At 39.6% G+C, this 20,973-nt stretch overlaps 1 protein-coding gene across 11 annotated transcripts in view; it reads right to left on the bottom strand.

The window, feature by feature from the left end:
* Window positions 1–8,141: 8,141 nt before the first annotated feature.
* The window catches only part of KCNC2 (potassium voltage-gated channel subfamily C member 2), a 213,620-nt gene continuing 200,788 nt past the window's right edge, over window positions 8,142–20,973 (bottom strand). Inside the window, exons 3-7 of one of the 11 annotated variants that reach the window (XM_032767013.2) lie at window positions 17,840–18,767; window positions 16,059–16,121; window positions 15,004–15,171; window positions 10,359–10,453; window positions 9,243–9,326 (exon numbers count right to left, since the gene is read on the bottom strand). In XM_032767013.2, coding sequence (XP_032622904.1) covers window positions 10,392–10,453; window positions 15,004–15,171; window positions 16,059–16,121; window positions 17,840–18,767 — 1,221 coding nt within the window. In that variant the 3' untranslated portion in view covers window positions 9,243–9,326; window positions 10,359–10,391. Of the gene's footprint in view, window positions 11,288–15,003; window positions 15,172–16,058; window positions 16,122–17,839; window positions 18,768–20,973 lie in introns of all 11 variants that reach the window. The other 10 variants (XM_032767008.2, XM_032767009.2, XM_032767011.2 and 7 more) reach the window with 10 other exon arrangements.

Here is a 20,973-nt window from a genome sequence, read left to right on the forward strand (position 1 = left end):
GGGCAGCAGGCAGCAACAGCATGTGAATGTGGGCCTCAGTAAGCATTTGTTTGTTGCCTGCTGTAACTATGTTCCATCCCTCAAGTCAGCCTGGCTATCCTATGAGCCTGTGAGAGTGCTGGGGTGCAAGAATGAGAAGATTTCCTGTCCCTTAGGTTTCCTCATGCAGTCCCTTCAAGGTCTCTGTGTCTAAACAGTTTCCTTAGAGTAGAAGCCTACCTCCCGCAAGTTCAATACCATCAATGAGATGTACTCCAGACTTTCCCCCATGCATACACTTTGTGTTATGATGTACAGCATACAATTTATGGTATTCAGTGTACTTGACCTTGCAAAAGCAGAGAAGTAATTTAATTCTAAAATGAATATTTCTGTGAGGGTACAACCCATTATGCAAGGCAGTGCGGGGAGACACAGAGTCCTGACACATGAAAGTGCTTGTAACAAAGAGTTCTGTTTACATAAAAGTAAAAATATAAGTAAAATTCACTGCACAGCAGCAAAATTATATGTTTAATTCTTAATTAAAGGAGAAAAATATTTCCTTTGGCAGAAATGTATTGCTAACTTTGTGATAGATAAGCTTATCACATAACATTGATTCTTGTAAGGACAACAAAAGAGTCACCTGGTTTACTGAAACATTTTTAAGTATCACACAAATCAACATTCAATTGTGAGTGCTGTCACACTTGTTACACATACCCGCTCTGGGCCTCAAAGAGAGTAGCAGGCAAGTGATATGTTCCTAGGGATACACAAGTAGAAATCATGTGTGTCGCAATACGTGAACCAGTCTTTTATAAGAGACATTTATGATTTAAATAAAAAATAGCCAAATATCGCACTGGAGCTTTGAATTAAGTAAGAGTAAATTGCATACAATCTTTGATCTTTTAGTAAAATACACAGCAGAGTTTAGTTCAGAAGATCACAATACCTCCTGCAAGTAATCATGTACTAGATGTAACTGTTAATAAACTACTTTTGTCCAAGATCCACATCCACATCTCAGAATGTTTCTTAAAATTAAATTAAATTATTGCGGTTACCTGGGGGGGGGGGGTCCCTTGACAAGTACTTAATGTTCTCAGACCTAATTTGTTGTATTTTAGAATTGCAAAGTTAGCTCAATATTGCAATCTGGTCAAAAATAAAATAGGCAAAACCATATATCCTTTTTTCCATTCTTTTTCATCACACTCCAGTAGTTTTGGGAGTCAACTTTCTCTATGCAGTATCATTATATTTGACATATTAATACATCCATGTATATGTTTTGGGAATTGATTTCCAAATTAAATTTCTGAGTAGTTACCTTTTTAGGCTTCTTGAATGCTCTTTTATGCCTCTGCTGGACTCCTCCAGTCTAACATGATAGTAGGTTCCAGTTGCCCTCCACTCACAGCTGTGTTACTCTTAACTTTCATTTTTTTAATACAAAAATTAAATGAACAATTGTTTAATGCTCCTCATTTCTGTGGCCATGAGAAAGGTGCTGTTGAAATCTGTCTCACAGCGAGGCTGAAGACTGAATCCAGGTGTGAAAGGAGGGTTATATAGGATGTATATACTTTAACCAAAAAAACAAACAAAGAAAAACAAAAACACCCCTGCTGTTGGACACAGACCTGGCCACAGTGCCCCATGAATTTGTAACCTCCAGCGCTTCTGTAACTCAGGTCTCAAAATGAAGCCTCAAACCCAGAAAAAATTTTAGTTAGTAAACAAAAGCAGAAGGCCATCTGCTCTGCAACCACATTACCTTGGTGCTCTGCTGTTCGCACTGGCTTCCCATTGAACAGAGTTCTGTTCCAAATTTCTGTCCTGATATTCAAAGTCTTCCAGGCAACTAGCCCCAGCTGCCTTGTGTTTCTCCCTCCAAAACCATGACCTCCCACAACAACAACAGACAATGACACAATGAAACTATCAAGAGGAAGGCTTGTCAGAGCGGAAGACAGAATTTTTTCCAGTCTTAGACCCGGACTAGGAAATTCATTCCCACAAAAGTTGACCTTGAACTCTACCACTTTTAGAACTAAATTCAAAATTCATGTATTCAGTGTGGCTCTCTATCAATATCTCCTTCCCTCAGACACATACATACAATATAGGTAGTCTGGGAGGAGGCAGACTAGGAGATACATTGATAGACATGGGCAGGATATGTTGGGGAGCAGGGGTTTATTGAGTACAGGAGACCTCAGGAGCATGGAGGAGGTGGCATGGAATAGGCGCATGGAAGACGGGTTCTGGGAAATGATTGTGTGTGTGTGTGTGTGTACATGTGTACACACAAGGGACCTGAGAAGACATAGTATACATCTACACTGCACAGAGAGGCATAACTGCTGCATGTGTAGACATAGCTGAGCTAGTTGGATTTAGCTAGCTCAAGTTACAGTAGCAGTGACGCCATGGCGGCATGGGCTAGCTGCTCAAATATGCACCCAGGGCCCTGGGTGGGCTTGTACAGTGCATGGCATGTTTGCTGCTGTTAGTCAAGCCAGCTAACTCAAAGTTAGCTTGGATATGTCTATACATGCTGCAGCCACACTTCTTAGATAGTGCAGACATATCCATAGAGGAAAGCAAGGAAAGCGTGCTAAAAGTTTTCCAAGTGAATAAAGCCACTCCAAGGAGTGTTTCAGAAGCAGCCATCAGCTGAGAAGCCCTAACAGTCTGGCTTCAATAGAATTCTACTACCAGGGAAGCCAGGAAAGCAACCAGAGGCCCAGGAGCCAGTACAGCAGTACTGTGCTTTCCTTTAAATGGCTCTATGCCTCCAATGGACCTTGGGGCATCTAAAGGGTTTGGAAGATCAGGCTCTGTTCTTTCCAGTGGGGTTGGGAGAAGCTCCGCCCTCTACATTTAAGAATTCAGTGGAAATACCAAGAGATCAATTTGGCATTTCTGTGGGAGGGGTAAGTGAAGACCAGTGAGATTAAAAACTTAGGAAACAAGCATCACATATCAAAACACACAAAAAGCTGAAAATAATGAATTTTATTTTTATTCGTAATATTATCTATACAAATATATATTTATATATTCATGTTCACTTCACTTTAAAAAGCTTTCTCCCAAAGACTCTCTAAAGGGCTCTGTTCTTCTTATGCGCATGCTGGTTTGCCCTACTAAAACTGAAGAGGCTGGGGACCTGTCTTAAAAAAAAAAAATTGCATGGTTCTAACTCCTGATCTGGTCAAAACTACTAATTCAGAAAAGATCTTAACAGCTAAACGTTTACAATGTCTGCTCACACAGTCTGTCCAACAGTTTCATAGCAGCTGATGTAAGTATTGACAGTTCTACCCCTGCGAAACACCTAATTTTTTGTGTAAGATTTTTTTTCCTTGTTTCTCTCATATTTTACAAAACAGATCTTTCAAGGTCAGATCATTTTGTCAGTGTGGGTGCTTAGTACAATGCATCCTTCTTGTCTAACAGGAAAAATAATTGTATCACAGACAACATTTATATACAAACATTGACAAATGCAATAAGATTGTGATGCATCTCTTTGAAATTTAGACTTGCCTACTATTTCTATATCTCCCACGTAATGGTCTTGCCCTTAGTCACTGTTTATGTGTTAACTCTTCACCAAGCTGTATTAACTTAAAGCTTTAAAGCTTTAAAATAGCAAAAATGATGTTTCCCTTCTAGGTTTTTTGTGTACACCCAGCTTCTCTCATATTTTAGAGTCTGAGATCAGGCCTCATTCTGTTTTGATTTCACTTTACATTTGTTTGACTACTGGGGGGCCATGGTGAAATGTTTTGGAAAAGCCTAAGTTAGACAGAAGTTGTTTCTCAAGACTTCGAGTGGGGGTGAAATCCTCTCTTTTATTGAAGTAAATAGAGTTTTGCCTTTGACTTCACTATGGCCAGGGTTTCACCCTAGGACCGTCATTTAGTAACACCCTGATCCAGTAACGGATTGCAGAGATAACTCATATTCTTAAAGTTAAAGCACGTGTTTAAATGCTTCGCTGAGTTGGAGTTAAGATTGTTAACATTTGTATCTCTCCAATCCTCACCAATAAAAAGCAAAATTGCTAAGTGTTAAGTTGTAGTTGAAAAGAGTACTTACTAAACTCTTTCTGTTGCCTATGAACGCCAATCAAAATTGTTTGAGACCGTTTCTAAACAGAATAGAGCAAGAGAATGAAAAGGCATTGCTTAAAGAAAAGTTATACAATTTAACCTTTCCACCATTGGAATGATAGGAGTGCTTTTCAGGTTATTACATTTTCCACCTGACTGCATGATCCACAACTCAAAAGTATATTGGTAAGCGAACAGCAGATTTGCCAAGAGTTAGAGAGCTATGAGTTCCAGTGTTTTCCATCTGCTCCAACTCCCATTAATGATTCAGTTCATGAGCAACCCTGCCTGATCTCTGTTCATGCAAGCAGAGTATAGAAAAATGCTAGTTGCCAACTCACTAGTTTATGTTCACCTTCAAAATGGCAAATGCTGCATTACATTATCCCAAAGCCATGTATATCCATGAAAAGAAATTGTTAAGATCTTCATACAACCTTGGTGCTTTATTTTTTCACAAAGAAAGAAAATCCTTATAAGAAACAGAATCCAGCTATATTTAGAATCAGTCTAATAGGATAATATGGCATGTCTATTATTATTCAGACAGATGCAAATTTGTATTGCTTCATTTTAAAGAAGAAGCTTCTTAACAAAAAAAATCTGAGCTTGCTGGTTTTGCAAATAAGCAGTCTACAGGCAAGACACAACTTCCACATTATTATTTTAACAGCCCCTGACATCTGTAGGCCCCTGACATCTGAACTGACTGGTAGGAAATGCTCTACTTTTTATTCTCTGCGAAAGAGTGCCTATGCCATCCTGCAGCACAAAGGCAGGTTTTACCTTTGTGTACTCAAAACAATTCCCAAACAGTGAAAATTTTTAAGGTCTATCCACCCTACAGCTACAATCATATCAGAGATCATTTTATAATACATTTCCATTTTGTAACGTAGCTGGGACTTAACAACATTCTCCAAACTGTGCTACAGGTTTAGAGAATTCAGGATGGAGTTCTCTAAATGCAACTAGGTTATAACCAGGTTGGGATATGTTATACCTGGGTTCTAGGGTCGGATTAACTCTTCTGTGGCCCGTGGCTATTAGATTTTGTGGGGGCCCTGTGTACAAGTCTTTTTCCTGGGCGGGAGTTTGGATGCAGGAGGGGATTCTGATGTGGGCAGGGGGTTGGGGTAGAGGAGAGCGTGCAAGGTGCAGGCTCCAGCCAGGAGGCATTTACCACAGGCGGCTCCTGGCTGGCAGCGCAGCAGGGTTCAGGCAGGCTCCCTGCATGCCGTAGCCCCCTGCTGCTCCTGGAAACAGCTGGCTCCTCATACGTTTCTGTGGCCCCCAGGAGCAGTGGGACAGTATGTCTCCGTGCGCTGCCCACACCTGCAATTGCTACCCCCGTTGCTCCCACAGGCCAATCCGAGCTCCGGAGATGGTGCTGGGGGAGGGGACAGTGTACAGAGCTGTCCTGTCCCCCCCACCAGGGGCCACAGAGACATACTAGAAGCTAGTCACTTCTGGGAGCAGCATGGGGCCAAGGCATGCAGGAAGCCTGCCTGAGCACCCTGCTGCACTATGGGACTTTTAGTGGCCCAGAGTTGGAGATCACAGCCCCTAAAGCCCCTGCCTTAATTTGGCCTTGCTGGGTTCCCTCACATATTAACATAATGTAGTGTGGCCAGGCCCTGTAAAATTAGATGCAGTCCATTTAGCACCCAGTTTTTAAATTCATTCTCCCTCCTTGCATCAGGAAATAATCGCAGGAGCATCGTGGTGGGTGCAATTAAATATGACCACAGGTTATTGCGGTTAGGTACTAAATTTTCAAAAAGTATTCTCAAATTTTTTTGCATGCTGGAATCTCCCCATCTGTGAATCTGTCAACTGCATGTGTCAATTTTGCACACAAAAAGTGATCAAAAATGCAAGCCACAGTGTTTGTTTGTGCAAAGTTGCACTCTCAAAAACACAAGCAGAGATGTAGCCCCTTTGAAAAAAAATTCAGCTCTTTCTCTTGCTTGAGGCAGCAAATCAGATGGTTACATGCCCACCTGGAATTATTTACTACTATTTGCACAGACAAAAAGATGCCAATTTTTGAACATTTTAAACACAGAACAGAAAAATGATTGCAAAATTAACATGCAAGGAAATGTTGATCATGACATAATGGACACAAATGCAAAACAGAAAAGCATATCCCAAGTTTTCAGACTTATTCATTCATGAATCATCTCTGATTTAAAAGATAATAATTTCTAATAATTGGTCTATTCCTAGATTTAAAAGTTTTAAAAAATCATTAGAAAGCCAAAAGAATGGATTGCAGAATAATGCTAATATTTTTGATAACTTTCACTTAATAGTAACCTCTGCTTTTTCAGAATTTCTTCTAGCTCTATTAGTCTTCAAGATATCTATTATGTATTCACTCCTATCACTGACTTGCAATAAGTTCTATTAATATATTCATTTTCTCTCTCTAGTATTAGTTTTCCATTCCCATTTCCTTTATCTGACTTTCTGCCTGATTTACTTTGATGATAAATCAATGTCTTTCCTTTTCAGATAATTTAGTTCATTCATGACTTTTTAGTTTATATCTTCATATGATTATGTTTGTGTCAAATTGATTCTCCCTCCTCTCTCTTCTTTTTCAGTAACCATATAGCATGATGCTACCACTATGATCCCAGTTCTGTGAATAGTTTAATTTCATTTACATCATTTCTCCTTCTGAGGATCCTAATACCATCTTTACCAGCAATAACCCTTTTCACATATAGAAAAAGCTCCATGCCATATTGCTTGCTATTTAGTTTTTTACTCTGTGATCCTTAAGAATTCTAACTCCAGTTTGTATAGTGCACTTGTGGTACAGGGAGATCTCAATCATAATATTTATAAGTACACCTCTACCTCGATATAACGTGACCCGATATAACACGAATTTGGATATAACACGGTAAAGCAGAGCTCCGGGGTGGGGGGGCTGCGTGCTCCAGTGGATCAAAGCAAGTTACATATAACGCAGTTTCACTTAACACGGTAAGATTTTTTGGCTCCCATGGACAGTGTTATGTGGGGATAGAGGTGTATTAGTTAAAGTAACACAGTTAATCTGATACTGAATACAACTTTATAAAAATACAGCGAAATTTATTCATAATATCATAGATTTTAAGGCCAGAATGGATCACTATGGTCATGTACACTGACTCCCTGCATAACACAGGTCAGAGAACCTCCCCCAGCAATTTGCGCATGAGACCGGTAATTTCTGTTTGAGCTACATCTTTTAGAAAAGACATCCATCCTCGTTGTGAAGACTTCAAGCAGTGGAGAACCCACATCCCTAGGTAAACTGTTCCAATGAATAATGACTCTTTCTGTTAAAATTTTGCACTTTACTTCAGATCTGAAATTGTTGAACTTTTGCTTACAACCATTGGCTCTCATTATGCCTTTTTCTGCTAGTTTAAACAGACCTCTGCTATCAGAAATCTCTTTGTGTAGTTGCTTGTAGACCAAGTCGCCTCTTAGCATTTGAGCTTCTTTAGTCTCTCATTAGAAGGCAAATCTCTAGACCTTGATTCATTCTTGTAGGTCTTTTCTGAAACCTTTTAAACAACAAAACAAAAACAATCCCACATACTTTTTCAACATCCCTTTAACGTGAAGAACCAGATCTGGGTGAAGTATTCCAGTAAAGGACTCTCTAATTCAACATACAGAGATAGTAACACCTCTCTGCTCCTACTTGATAGTCCCCTGATTTTATGTCCAAAGATCACATTTGCCATCATATCTACAGCATGCACTGGAAGCTCGTGTTCAGTTGGTTACCTACCATGACCACTACATTCTTTTTTGTCACTACACTCCAGGATACAGTGATCTATTATTTAATCTATAATTAACTAGCCCAGTGCCTATTTCCACACAAGCCCTGGGATCAGTAACAGGAAGGAAACAAGATTCCTAGAGAAAGATTTTTAGATTGTTTCAGACCCAGTTCTCTGAATGAGCTCTTTGTATGTGCCCCAGAAGACTGGTCTGGGGAATGATGTAAATTGTAAGAATGTTCAAAGGCCATTAACCTAAAGAAAGCACTTGAGCCACATTATAAGGTATGTTCCAAGCTCATCCCCAAATCATTTGCCTTTTATTCTCCATTTCAGTTAGTTACATTTCTATTAGTTTCCACCAGGATTGTGCATGCACCTTGACATGTTCACAAAAGTTCCACGATACAGAGTTTCACAACTGGGATAGTCCCTACATTCAGGATACCAAGATGACAAACATATTGTGGAGAAATTCTCATTAAATAGGATGGGGAGAACATAATTAATACACTGTACCAACTACAATGCATCAAAGACACAGAACAAACTAGATCAATTTACCACAAAACTCACAAAAAGTAATTGATCAAAGAATATCTCTCTTATGCAAAATATACATTTTAGGATATAATTTTAATACGTATTTTATATTTATTGATGTTGCTTCTGTGATAGTTTGAATAAAAAAAGCCCAAATATTCTTGCTGCCAGAATTTTATTTCTCATAATACTTATAGTCTGAGGTACCAATGAAAAAAGACTGTGTACTGTGAACAAAGTCTGGGATGTTTGTCTGCAGTAACATTTCTCATATCAAAGTGAAAAGTAAACAAAAATTGGCATGTACACTGGAATTCATAAAAATATAGATATGGCAAACTGAGAAAGCAAGAACTTATAGCAAAACCCCTCTGTCCATGGTCATGACCCTCACAAAAAAAAAAATACCTTTGTTATGAGGGAAGTGAAGACGGATGTAGTTTACATCACTATCATTATAGATGTGTGCCTTTGCATGAGCCACAGCACGACCATATTGCGGGAACCAGGGAGAATATATAGAGAGAGGCACATGGTTCTTTGCATGGCGTCTGAGAGCTGATGACTTTGAATTCAGCTTCCTCTGACACAGATGGCAAAAGCTGACATTCCATGCACACACATTGTATTTACAGCTGACTCATCAACAGTGACTAGTCACCTCTCCCACTGGCAGCAGCAATTGAAATCAGTCCTTCATCTTCATAATAATCTCTACTTCCCATGTGACGGCTCAAGGACCTGTTCAATGCGCGAGTTGTTTATCATGGCCCATTCATCAGCAGTAGTCTCTTTCCAGTACAGTCCTTGGTATGGCTAAATTCCATTGTCCCTTTTTCAGCAGTCAAAAATCCATGATAAATTCTGTACAACACTGTAGTCAATATAACAGCAGCACCAGATATTATATTAATTCCTTTGCTAAAAAGCTGTTTGCAATTATCTCTCTCTATTGGCAATGTTTTACCAAAACTAAATCATTGTACATCTCTAAATATCAGAAATGTATACTTTGATAAATATATTATAGTACAAGAAGCCTGACATGCAAGTCATGCTATAGAGCTAGGCTATACACAGAAGAATATGTTACATGGTCAACAATAAGTTATTTCTCTTCCTAACAAAAAATATAAACATATGACAGTCAAGGATTATTCAACAATCTCAAGGATCTCTTAAGATTTAGTTTAGCTTTTTTTTTTTCTTCCCTAAGACTATATTGTTGGGTGTTCTTTTGCCCTCACCAGCCCAAAATATCAAATCTACTATTGCATTTGTACTGTTGCGTAAACAGGTTCTTGCTTTTTAAATTGAAAAAAAAAAGCCACTGGAGGGGATACAGTTTGAATATAGTAATGAATGTTGGTTGCTAGGCAGTGGGATTGATGAGGCTGCAGTAGACAACCAGTTAGAATGGCAAAATCATTGCTAAATCCCACATTCCAAAGATCTTCAAAGTTCCCACATTTGGTAGGCTAAAGGATATTAACTTACACTTGAAATGTATAGTCTGTACCAAAAAGGGGGAAAAGGAGAAAACGTACTCAACAGTTAATCTTAAAAGATGGGGACATTTTAAAGGCACTTCTGTGCTTTATGGAGACAGATGAAGAATACAACAGACACGTAGCAAAACAGACGAAACAACATATAGAACAAAGCACCTCAAAAAGAAAAACACTGACAGAAGAAATTTATGAAGCTAATGAATCATATTTAAGGCTGGTCAACTCCCTTTTGAGAACTACTGCCCTCCTATATTTATACAGATAAAAGCAATAATCTTCTTGCTTTTATGTGGCTCTCTGCCTCTGAAAATGTTGAAGAACCCTGGAGTAGAAAAATGACTACAGTACCAAGCAGCACTTGCTAGCTTAAAATTGCAAGCCTGGATGGTGTTTACCTTTCTTTCATGTTTTGTGTCTTCCCCATGCCATTAAGAAAGATATCTGGCCTCAGCTTGCGTATAACCAGTAATGACAACCTCTTTGCAGTTATCTGTGTGCAAACAACCGGAGACATTCAGAACTCTGATACAGCAGTCTAGTACCAAAGTTAATCAAGAAATCAAACCATTTAAAAACAAATAATTTAAAGAAATGTAAAAGGTTAAACAACAAAAAACAATTCCACATACAGACTATTTCATCAGTGCTTTCATTTCAGCAGGATGGTACAATGCAAGAACACACATCCAGAGCATGGTCCCGGGAATCTGTAACACTGCTGTCAGGTGATGGAGACAGTATAGTCCATGCAAATGATCAGACCCAAATCACATTGTGTGCGACAAAGACAAGATTCCAGACATCTTCAGAATGGGTTAGAGTCACAAGTAATGAAGGTCCAATGGAGTGATTGATTATCATTTGGAAGCACATTGTTTTAAATATATCTCCCTGAAAATACACTTATTTATTGACTATACTGGCCAATGGAGTCGACTAGCTGTCCTTTTATTGCCATGGTAAAGTAGGACAATATAGTCAATAAAAGGAGAAGCACTACTTTAGACAATCTTAAAAGCCAAGATAAGAATCTTCAGCTATCCAAGTGGCATTTCTTACTACTGACATTTATATCATGCAAAATTTATATTGTATTTATGGAACCTACAGTTAATGCTACATTTATTTCCATAATGTGGTAAACAGTATTTGAATTAATGCTATGTAGCCGATTGATGCCATCTGGTTTACAAGATAGATGGGATGGGAGATCGAGAGCGTCTTAGAGGACAAGGTGAGCTGTAGGGTGATGTTACTGGAGACAGTCTCAGAGCATTGCCTGCCAAGCCAGCTATGTTGTTTAAGCTTCGGGATTTTTCGTATCCTTTTATGAGAAAATGCACAGACATCAGTTGAATTCAGCCAGAAAATAGACAAAGACAAACAATACAATGCAATGTAATCAAATGTGCTATTTTGGGTTCAAAGGGACTTTGCCTGCAAAGAGCTCAATGCTGAGACAAAAGAGAAAAAAAAGAAAAAAATGGGATCTTAACATAGCTGTCCTTTCCGATGAGAATAAACAAAGCCATCACAAATCATATGTGCTACATACTTTTCGACCTACTTTTCAGTTCAATTCCACTGGTTTAGTAGGGTTCAGCTAAGTGCAAATCAAGTAATGATTTGGTCATTCATAGAGTACTATTGACCGATTGCTGTAGATTGTGTCATCTTGGTAATATACTCAAGGTCTTTAAAAGAACAGATTGTAAAAAAGTGTTAGAAAGATATAATCTGTGTTAAAGCCAATTTCTAATATGAGCAGATTTTCCTTAAAATTACAGAAAACTACATAGTTACATAAAGTAATTTTATAGTTATTCATGTAAGGATGAAATAATGTTGTTGTAAAGAGGCTCTATCTTCAGGAATATTAAGGCTCAGACTTTGTATCTAATATAAAAGTATAATGAGATAGCTAAGGTTGCAAATTTGCAATTTCTTTCTGATTTGCAAAGTTATATCACAATTATTTGCAGTCCTTTTTTAACTGATTCTAATGAAAAGCACAAGATGACTGCTCATAAGCCTAACATGATGAAAAAATAATTCTGAAATCAGGTAGTCACATCTAAAAACTCACAATTCAGATGGAACATTGCACTTGCAAGCATTTCTGTTCACATATACTGTCAGCTCAATCTACCCACTTTATGCTGCATACAGATTTGTCTGAATTTGGTAGAGACTGTGCTTTTAAATTACCAGAAAAAACATTCAGAGGTGAAGCCGTGTTAGTTTGGATCTGTAAAAGCAGCAAAGAGTCCTGTGGCACCTTATAGACTAGCAGACATATTGGAGCATGAGCTTTCGTAGGTGAATACCCACTTCGTCGGCACCTTATAGACTAACAGACGTATTGGAGCATGAGCTTTCATGGATATTTAGTGGGATGCATCCGATGAAGTGGGTATTCACCCACGAAAGCGCTCAATACTCCAATACGTCTGTTAGTCTATAAGGTGCCACAGGACTCTTTGCTGCTTTTACAGAAAACATTGCTCATCATTGTCTCACTATCTTAGAACTCAAACAGAGGGAGTCCACTTACACAATAAAACCTGAATAATTCTACTCATGAAGCAATGAGTGAACTCCATTGGTTTGTACAAAAATACTCAGGGATAGCATCCAGAAGACTACCACACAGTACAAACACTTCAGGGTGATTCTTCCCACATTCTACTTCAAATTTTGCCTTATACTAAAAGATGTGAGCCCTAAACCTGCAAATACTTATGTGCATGTTAATTGTAAGCACAAATAGTCCTACTGACCTCAGTGATGCTACCTACCAGCTTAAAGCTAAGCAGATATCTAAGCAGTTTGCAAGACTGGGATATTTTCATGTAAAGTACATGCAATGAAATCATGAGATTCTTGCTGAAGAATATTAAATGTGTAGATGAAAATACAGATGAGCAGTTACTTGTTCATCTTCTAGATAGGATAATTTTGGTGGTATTTATATCATATTTGGGAAGAGATGATTAGCAGCTTTAGGAAAATCTGGTCTTATGTGCTAGGGTCTCTCCAAAATATATGTTCTTTGAGGCAGAAACTTAAAGTGTCTTGTGTTTGTACAGGGCCTAGCACATTGTGAACCATATTGGGCAAAAATATATAACAGAATTATAATTAATATTTCTCCCAATCTCAAAATTTCTTGACTGCTGTACTGAGAACATTTGCTAAAAGCAAATCTATAATCCAAAGTCTGCTAATACATTGTGCAGTATTATCGCCAGATTGTAAGGGCAGGTTGAATTGTGATGTTTCACAAACCTCCAGCTCATTTCAGATTCATTTTAGGAGCTTCTATTGGAATTTGCACAGATTAGAAAGAGCTAGCTTGAGGAAAAAAAAATCTATTTTTATTCATATTTGTCCAAATCCCTTGGAAACATTCTCTTGGCAATATGGGAAGGTAGAGAGATTCAGAAGAAATTAGATGATGTCTTTTACTCAGCTTAGAAAGATAATATTTTGTTATGTTTTCTTTTCCCTTTTTTAATGACAAAAGCAAAGGAGAACTGATAGGTAGGGGAAGGCAAAGATGCTATGACAAAGAGAATGAGATCTGAAGAGTGGGGGAAAAAAATACACAGGATGGATGAAAGCATGGGGTAAAAGTTTGATCCAAAACCCATTGAAGTCAGTGAGAGTCTGCAATTAAAGGAAAAAGCACTGAAATTCAAAATAAAAAAAATTGCAAAACTATGGCATTTGATGTGTGAATTAAATTTCAGATCTTCAGATTATTTTGATGATATCCTGAGAGTGCTTTCAGATTATGAAGTAACATAATTTGTGTTGAATAAACTTCAGGCCCAATGGCCAAAGTATTTTGCTTATAGTGAAGCTTATGGCTAGAGACAGTCAAAATTTTACAGATAAAAAATATTGCCACCAAAGAATATGATTACATTAGAACCAAATATTTTCCATGGGAAAATGTCAATTTCAATAACATAATTCAGATTTCTTGGGAAAATTCTGAAACATTTTTATATCTAACTTTCAAATTTAAAATGTTGTTCCTTTAGACTTTTGTTTCAAAAAAATTGAAAGAAAATATTTTAAGCTATAGCAAAACAATTTTTTTGTTGGCATCAGCTTGAAACTTCCCACAGAAAACCCCAAATTTTTCAGATGAAAATTTTTGAATTAAGAATTTTCATTTGAAATGTATTGCAGAGAAAAGTTTGTTTTTTTCTGACCTGTTCTAGTTGTGGTTTTTACTGTGGCTAGCAGTAATCAATGTCATGTTGTTACACTGAAATGCCTAATTGAAATTATACACTTGATCTTGCTAGGTGCAGAGTAATTAGGAGTTAAGGATAATGAGCACTTTGCAAGAGTTCCTTATAAATATCTAGTACATATTACAGATTCTAATTCTCAATGGGCAGAGGCCTAGGATCTGCGAGCAAAAAATATACAGTTAAACATCTACACCTGCATATGATATGTATTATCTTGCATTAATGGATAAGCATATTATTCTCCAATTATAGTAGCTATGCACAGAAATGCAGCTGTGCACACTTACATTCACATTTCTGCATACAGATCTAAGGGCAAGATTTTCAGCAGTGCTCAACCTTGGCCTCACTCTGCTCCCTCTGAAGTCAATGGAAGTAGAGAGAGGCTAATGCTGAACACTTTTGAAAATCCCACCCAAGAGCCTACAAAATGCTGAGCAATCAGACTTAAGCATGTTTTAAAGAAGCACGTGAGTGACTTAATGAGAAAGAGCTACAGTGCAGTCTTGTTTGTAGGGTACAGACAAATGAAAACACAAGAAGAATGACTGTCAGATATACCACAAAGGGGGGAGTGAGGAAAATAACAAATGTTTTCTAAAAGGAAGGACCAGAAGAAGAAAGGATAAACTGAAAGGGGGGAGGGGAAGCACTGAACTGATTTACAGTCTTTCCTAATAGCGCAGTGGATCACATCTTATTTTACTTGAAGCTTGCTTTTCACAAGTACATTGCTGAGTGACCTTTTACAATCTAATGAAAGAAGTCATACCTTTCCTGATCCCTCCATCAGTAGCACACGTGTAATCACCTGTTGTCAGTAGGAAACATGTTCCCCCTCTTCTGTTTTTGTCTCTGGTACTAGAGCGTCTGATTGGTGGGTGCCTTTCCCCAGGTGAGAGTGGCTGCTCACTTCCTGCACTGTCTTCACCTGATAACACTGGTTAAAGCACCATGCCCATTTACAGACAATAATGAATGAGGAAATGAGACATCACAAAGAGCTTATGTTGAATGCCGGATATTTCCATCACTCAAGTACAAAAAACAGTAATAATATCATGATAAGAATAGAGAAAAAGATTGCAGTTCATCATTAATCACTGCAAAATTCAGCAAAAGGGCAAAAGTAAATGTTTTATTTAAGAACAAATCATCTTTTGAATATCCCATTTGAGATATCTCCTAATGTTCGGCTAGCTTAACATAAAATAAAATGCCGTCCGATAAAAGGCTATTCTACTGAATTACATGCCTTTATAGACACTAACCTTTCTTCTTTATTAAAAGTTAAGTTATGTTGATCATTTTGCTGTAGAATAGTTTTTAAAAGAACTTTCGATATAGGAATTAAATGATAAACGTTTAGTGCCAAAGCCTGCTCTGAAATACACAATTAACATTAAATGTAACTCCCACTGAAATCAATCATATATACCTGAGTGCTAAATGTGGTCCTTAGTCAATGTGGTTAAGATTCAGCATGCAACAGAATCTCTACATGGCCCACTTTTATTTTCCCAAAAGACCCTTTTTTAAAACAAGAAATATGTAATATTTCAGGACCCAATTCAAGAAACCATCCCTATTAAGGAAAGCACCTAACCATGTGCTTAAGTGTTTTCCTGAATTGGGGCCACAAATGGCAGTATTCTACCTTGAAGTTATGCACAACAATCCCAATAACTACATAAGAAATGAAGTTAGATATGGAGCAAAAATGGTGGTGCTATCAGAGAGAGAGAGAGAAAAAAAACCCAGAAGACTAAGATTTTTTTCTCTAACCTCAAGAATTATAACACCTTGTAAATAAATCTGCAGACTCACTAGAACTATCTCTTTGCGCTGTCACACAGAGCCTCATCTCTTCTGGAATGCCTTTAGCAGGACCTGATGACACAGAAAAGCTGTTGTCATTAACACTTTGAAGATGCTGTCTGAGAATGTGTATCAGTCAAGCACTGTAAAACTAACTGTATTCCACCCACAACACACAGTCACCTGAAAGTTTCTCTCCCTTTTTTGATATCTTTAGAATTTTAAAAAATATCTGTGTTATCTTTGCTTGAGAACTCTCTCTTTAATTGATCTTCTTTTAACCTAAGACTAAGCAGTGATATAATGTCAGAACAGAATTAAGATACTTTTCACGGTCACAGTTTTCAGCTTCTTCCCTCTAAAGAGCAAAATCCAGCTACTTCAACACTGACAGACATGTTTTTTGCATTATTATTACTTATTGACTTTACAAAAGGAGCCTAATGATTTATATGGAAGCTTTGCAATATAACTGTGTTCAGCATAAGAGTTAACAGATTTGAAAAAAATGCCTTGTGACTAGAACTGGTCAGGATTTTTCCTGAGAATTTTTTTTTCTGCCACAAAATGCTGATTCATTGAAAACTAAACTTTTTCAGAAATTTGTCGATTTCAACTAAAGTTTCATCTGGAATGTTTTTCAGGTCCACGATGGAATTTCTGGAAAGAGCCCAACTCCAGAATACTCAACAGCCATGCAATTAGGGCACTCGCAGGGAATATAGGTGATCTTGGTTCAAGTCCCTGCTCTGCCTAATTTGGATCAGGAACTTGAAGCTGGGTCTCTGACATGACATGTGAGTGCTTTAGCCATCAGGCTACAGAGTCACTCTCTTTCTTTTTCCCAATTAATATTTAATTATTTGTTCAAAGTGGAACAGCTCCAACAAGAGAGAGATGAGAGAGAGAGGGAGAGAGAGAGACATACTGACTCTAAAACCCAGTGGCTAGAGCTCAAACTTTTGTGCAAAACAGAATTCTTGCTTTCTGACCGGTCCTACTTGTGACTGCAAATCTACAGTAATTAAACTAAATGCTATTTAACTTTGTTCTTTAATCTCAAAAGATATTCAGCGTGTGCTGGGAAATGACATCTAGAGTGGTGCTGATGATTGCCATTTTCAGTTTTTCCCAAGAAGCTTTACTTCAACTTAATATCGATCACATTATCAAAATAACAGTAAAAACACAATGTGATGTCTCATATAACACAGATGTGGGAAGTACTTCTTGCCAGATAATTGGAGTGCTGAACGGAAAGAAATCTGAAAGCTAGAAACCAGCTTTCTATATTCTTCCGTTGAGTGCTGTCCTTTACAAGGTAAAGCACCTGTTTCTTTTAATGACCTCCTCTTGTATTGCATCTTACATAATATGCCACTATGTGCCATAGGCAAAGCTGACACAAGAGACAAACACGAAGCAGAACAGCACGGAGTTCAACGGTGTAGAACACAGTAGCTGTTCAGATAGTCACAGTCATGCAGGAAAAACAAAAGAACATCAGTACAATGAAACAAACAACAAGCAAAACAAATGGTTGATGTCCTCAGCACAAAAGCATTCACAACATAGCAAGCGAACTGTATAGACCAGCTATGCACAGACCTGGGAATGTCATTGTATCTATTTTGCCATCTACAAGACTGACACAGGCAAACACTGGAGTGGAGGGAGAGGGGAGGGAACTACATCTTTCAGTTGCAGAAAGATTTAATGCTTTCTGACACTTACCAAACATACTGGTCTATAAAGTATTTAAAGGACATGCATTTGAGATTGTGTCCTACCTGATCTGTTGTGTTCCATCAGCCGGTTGTCTTTGCCCAGGCAGACATCTCCCTGTGTGCTATTGCAGGCCATATTCAAGTCTGTCTTGCAAAAGGTAGGGGAGCTCACCTGAGGAGCAGGAGGGATGTGCTTCTTCCTCTTTCTTGGAAGTTTCTGCTTCGCCATTGCCAGGGAATAGTACATTCCAAAATTGTTGACAATGACAGGCACGGGCATGGCTATGGTCAGCACCCCAGCGAGAGCACACAGAGCACCCACTAACATGCCTGACCAAGTCCGAGGGTACATGTCCCCATACCCAAGTGTAGTCATGGTGACCACAGCCCACCAGAAGCCAATGGGGATATTTTTGAACTGTGTATGCGCACTAGCAGATGGGTCATTGGGCTTGGCCCCTACTCGCTCAGCATAGTAGATCATGGTGGCAAATATCAACACACCTAGTGCCAGGAATATTATCAGCAGCAAAAACTCATTGGTGCTAGCTCGGAGTGTGTGACCCAGCACTCTGAGGCCTACAAAGTGCCGGGTGAGTTTGAAGATTCGCAGGATTCTCACAAATCTCACCACCCTGAGGAAGCCAAGCACATCCTTAGCAGCTTTCGAGGACAGGCCACTTAAGCCCACCTCTAGGTAAAAGGGCAGAATGGCCACAAAGTCAATGATATTCAAGAGATTTTTGATGAATTCAAATTTATCGGGTGAAAAAACAACACGGACTAAAAATTCAAATGTAAACCACACTACACAGACTCCTTCCACATATGTCAGAGCAGGATCTGTTTCAATTTCATACTGTAGAACCACCTCTGTGCCATTGATGACATGCTCGGTTTTGTTTATAATAGTATTGAAAGCCTCATGGGTTTCCAAACAAAAGGTTGTGATTGAAACTAGGATGAAGAATAAAGAGGCAAAAGCAATGAACTGCAAAGAAAAGGAAAGAAAAAGGAAATCAGAACCATAAAGTACTTTACATTAATAAGTAGGGCCCTACCAAATTCATTGCCATTAAAAATGCATCATGAAATGTGAAATCTGGTCTCATTTTTTACCCTATATTATACATATTTCACAGGGGAGACCAGCGTTTCTCAAACTGTGGGTCCTGACCCAAAAGGGAGTTGGGGGGGTCACAAGGTTATTTTAGTGGGGGGGGATCACAATATTGTCAGCCTTACTTATGTGCTGCCTTCAGAGCTGCATGGCCGGAGAGCAGCAGCTGTTGGCTGGTCGCCCAGCTCTGAAGGCAGCGCCCCGCCAGCAGCAGCACAGAAGTAAGGGTGGCAATATCATACCATGCCGTCCTTACTTCTGTGCTGCTGCCTTCAGATCTGGGCAGCCAGAGAGTGGCAGCTGCTGAGTGAGGGCCCAGCTCTGCAAGAAGCAATAAAGGTGGCATGGTATGGTGTACTGCCACCCTTACTTCTGCACTGCTGCTGGCAGCAGCTCAGCCTTCAGAACTGGGGTCCCCACCAGCAGCCGCTGCTCTCCAGCTGCCCAGATCTGAAGGCAGCGTCACCACTAGAAGCAGCACAAAAGTAAGGGTGGCAGTACTGTAATCCCCCTACAGTAACCTTGTGACACCTTCCCATACACACACAGATCCTTTTTGGGTCAGGACCCCTACAATAACACCACCATGAAATTTCAGATTTAAAGTGCTGAAATCATGAAATTTACTATTTTTAAAATCCTATGACTGTAAAATTGACCAAAATCAACCATGAATTTCATAGGGCCCTACTAATAAACAATCATCATAATCAATCATACATTTTACATTCTACTTTTACACTGTATAGCACAATTAGTTACAGAGACTCCCAAAGTGATTCACAGACTAATACACATGAAACATTAAATTGAAGCAATCCCTGAGGTGGAGAGTGATAGCCAACCCTTACACGGCATGATGAACGAAAATATGGTGGCAGGGGTAGGGCCAGTGCAAGGATGTTTTGTGCCCTAGATGAAACTTCCACCTTGTGCCCCCCCCGTGCCTCGCCCTGAGGTGCCCCTCCGCAGCAGTTACTCCCCTCCACCCTGAGATGCCGTCCTTGCAGCAACTCCCCACCCCCAACCCTCCGCCTTGAGGCACCCCTCCGGCCCCAGCTCACCCCTACTCCGCGCACGAGCACCCCAAGTATGCTGTGGCTGCTTCACTTCTCCCGCCTTCCAGGCTTGCTGCGCCAATCAACTTAGGCGCTGCAAGCCTGGGAGGCGGGAGAAGTAAAGCAGCAATGGCGTGCTCGGGGAGGAGACGGGGCAGGGGTGAGCTGGGGTGGGGAGTTCCCCTGTGTGCCGCTGCCCCCCCCTTACTTGCTGCAGGCAGCCCTCTCCACGCTCCCCTACCCCAGCTCCCTCCGCCTAAATGCCAGTGGCAACCAGGGTGGCCGAAGATTCGGCTGCCACGGTCGCTGTCGAAGAAAATGGCGCCCCTCCCCAAATCCCAGCACCCTAGGCAACCGCCTAGGTTACCTAAATGGTTGCACTGGCCTTGAGCAGGGGAACTGTTCATCAAGGGCATCATTAAAAAAGTGACATTATGCCTTGAAAACTAAAGTCCTGCCTGCTGTGTGTAGATATCAAAAATCCAATGTCAAAGGCACCTTCAACCCCATGGCTCTCAATCTCTGAAGGAGGTAGGACAGGTTGAGCTGATCCTAATGAAGTTTGAGGCTTTAGTTCACAAAATTCATACATGCTGCTAAGAATATTGGCTATATCCCCTGAATAAGTCATCAACATGTAACCCCCAAAGAGATTACCTAGATTCCTGGGGCTCTGTCTGCTGGCAGTTCAGAGAGAGGCACACTGTCCCTGGTAGGGAGGGGGAGACAAGGGAGACTCAGGGTACGTCTACACTGCACAATTACTTCGAATTCGCTTAATCCGATATTACAAAACAGACCTAATAAAATCGGTTTAGCGCATCCACAGTGGGATCACGACATCGATTGTTTGCGTCCATGGTCCAAAGTTACCATCGATTTCAGGAGCGGTGCACTGTGGGTAGCTGTTCCTCAGCTATCCCATAGTTCCCACTTCCGTGTTGAGAGCACAGGGCCTGATGGGGCAGAAAACATTGCCCCCGGTGGTGCTGGGTACAGCCTCACCCCTCCCTTTGTGA

This window comes from Chelonoidis abingdonii, chromosome 1 (genome assembly GCF_003597395.2).
Source record: "Chelonoidis abingdonii isolate Lonesome George chromosome 1, CheloAbing_2.0, whole genome shotgun sequence".
NCBI lineage: Eukaryota > Metazoa > Chordata > Testudines > Testudinidae > Chelonoidis > Chelonoidis abingdonii.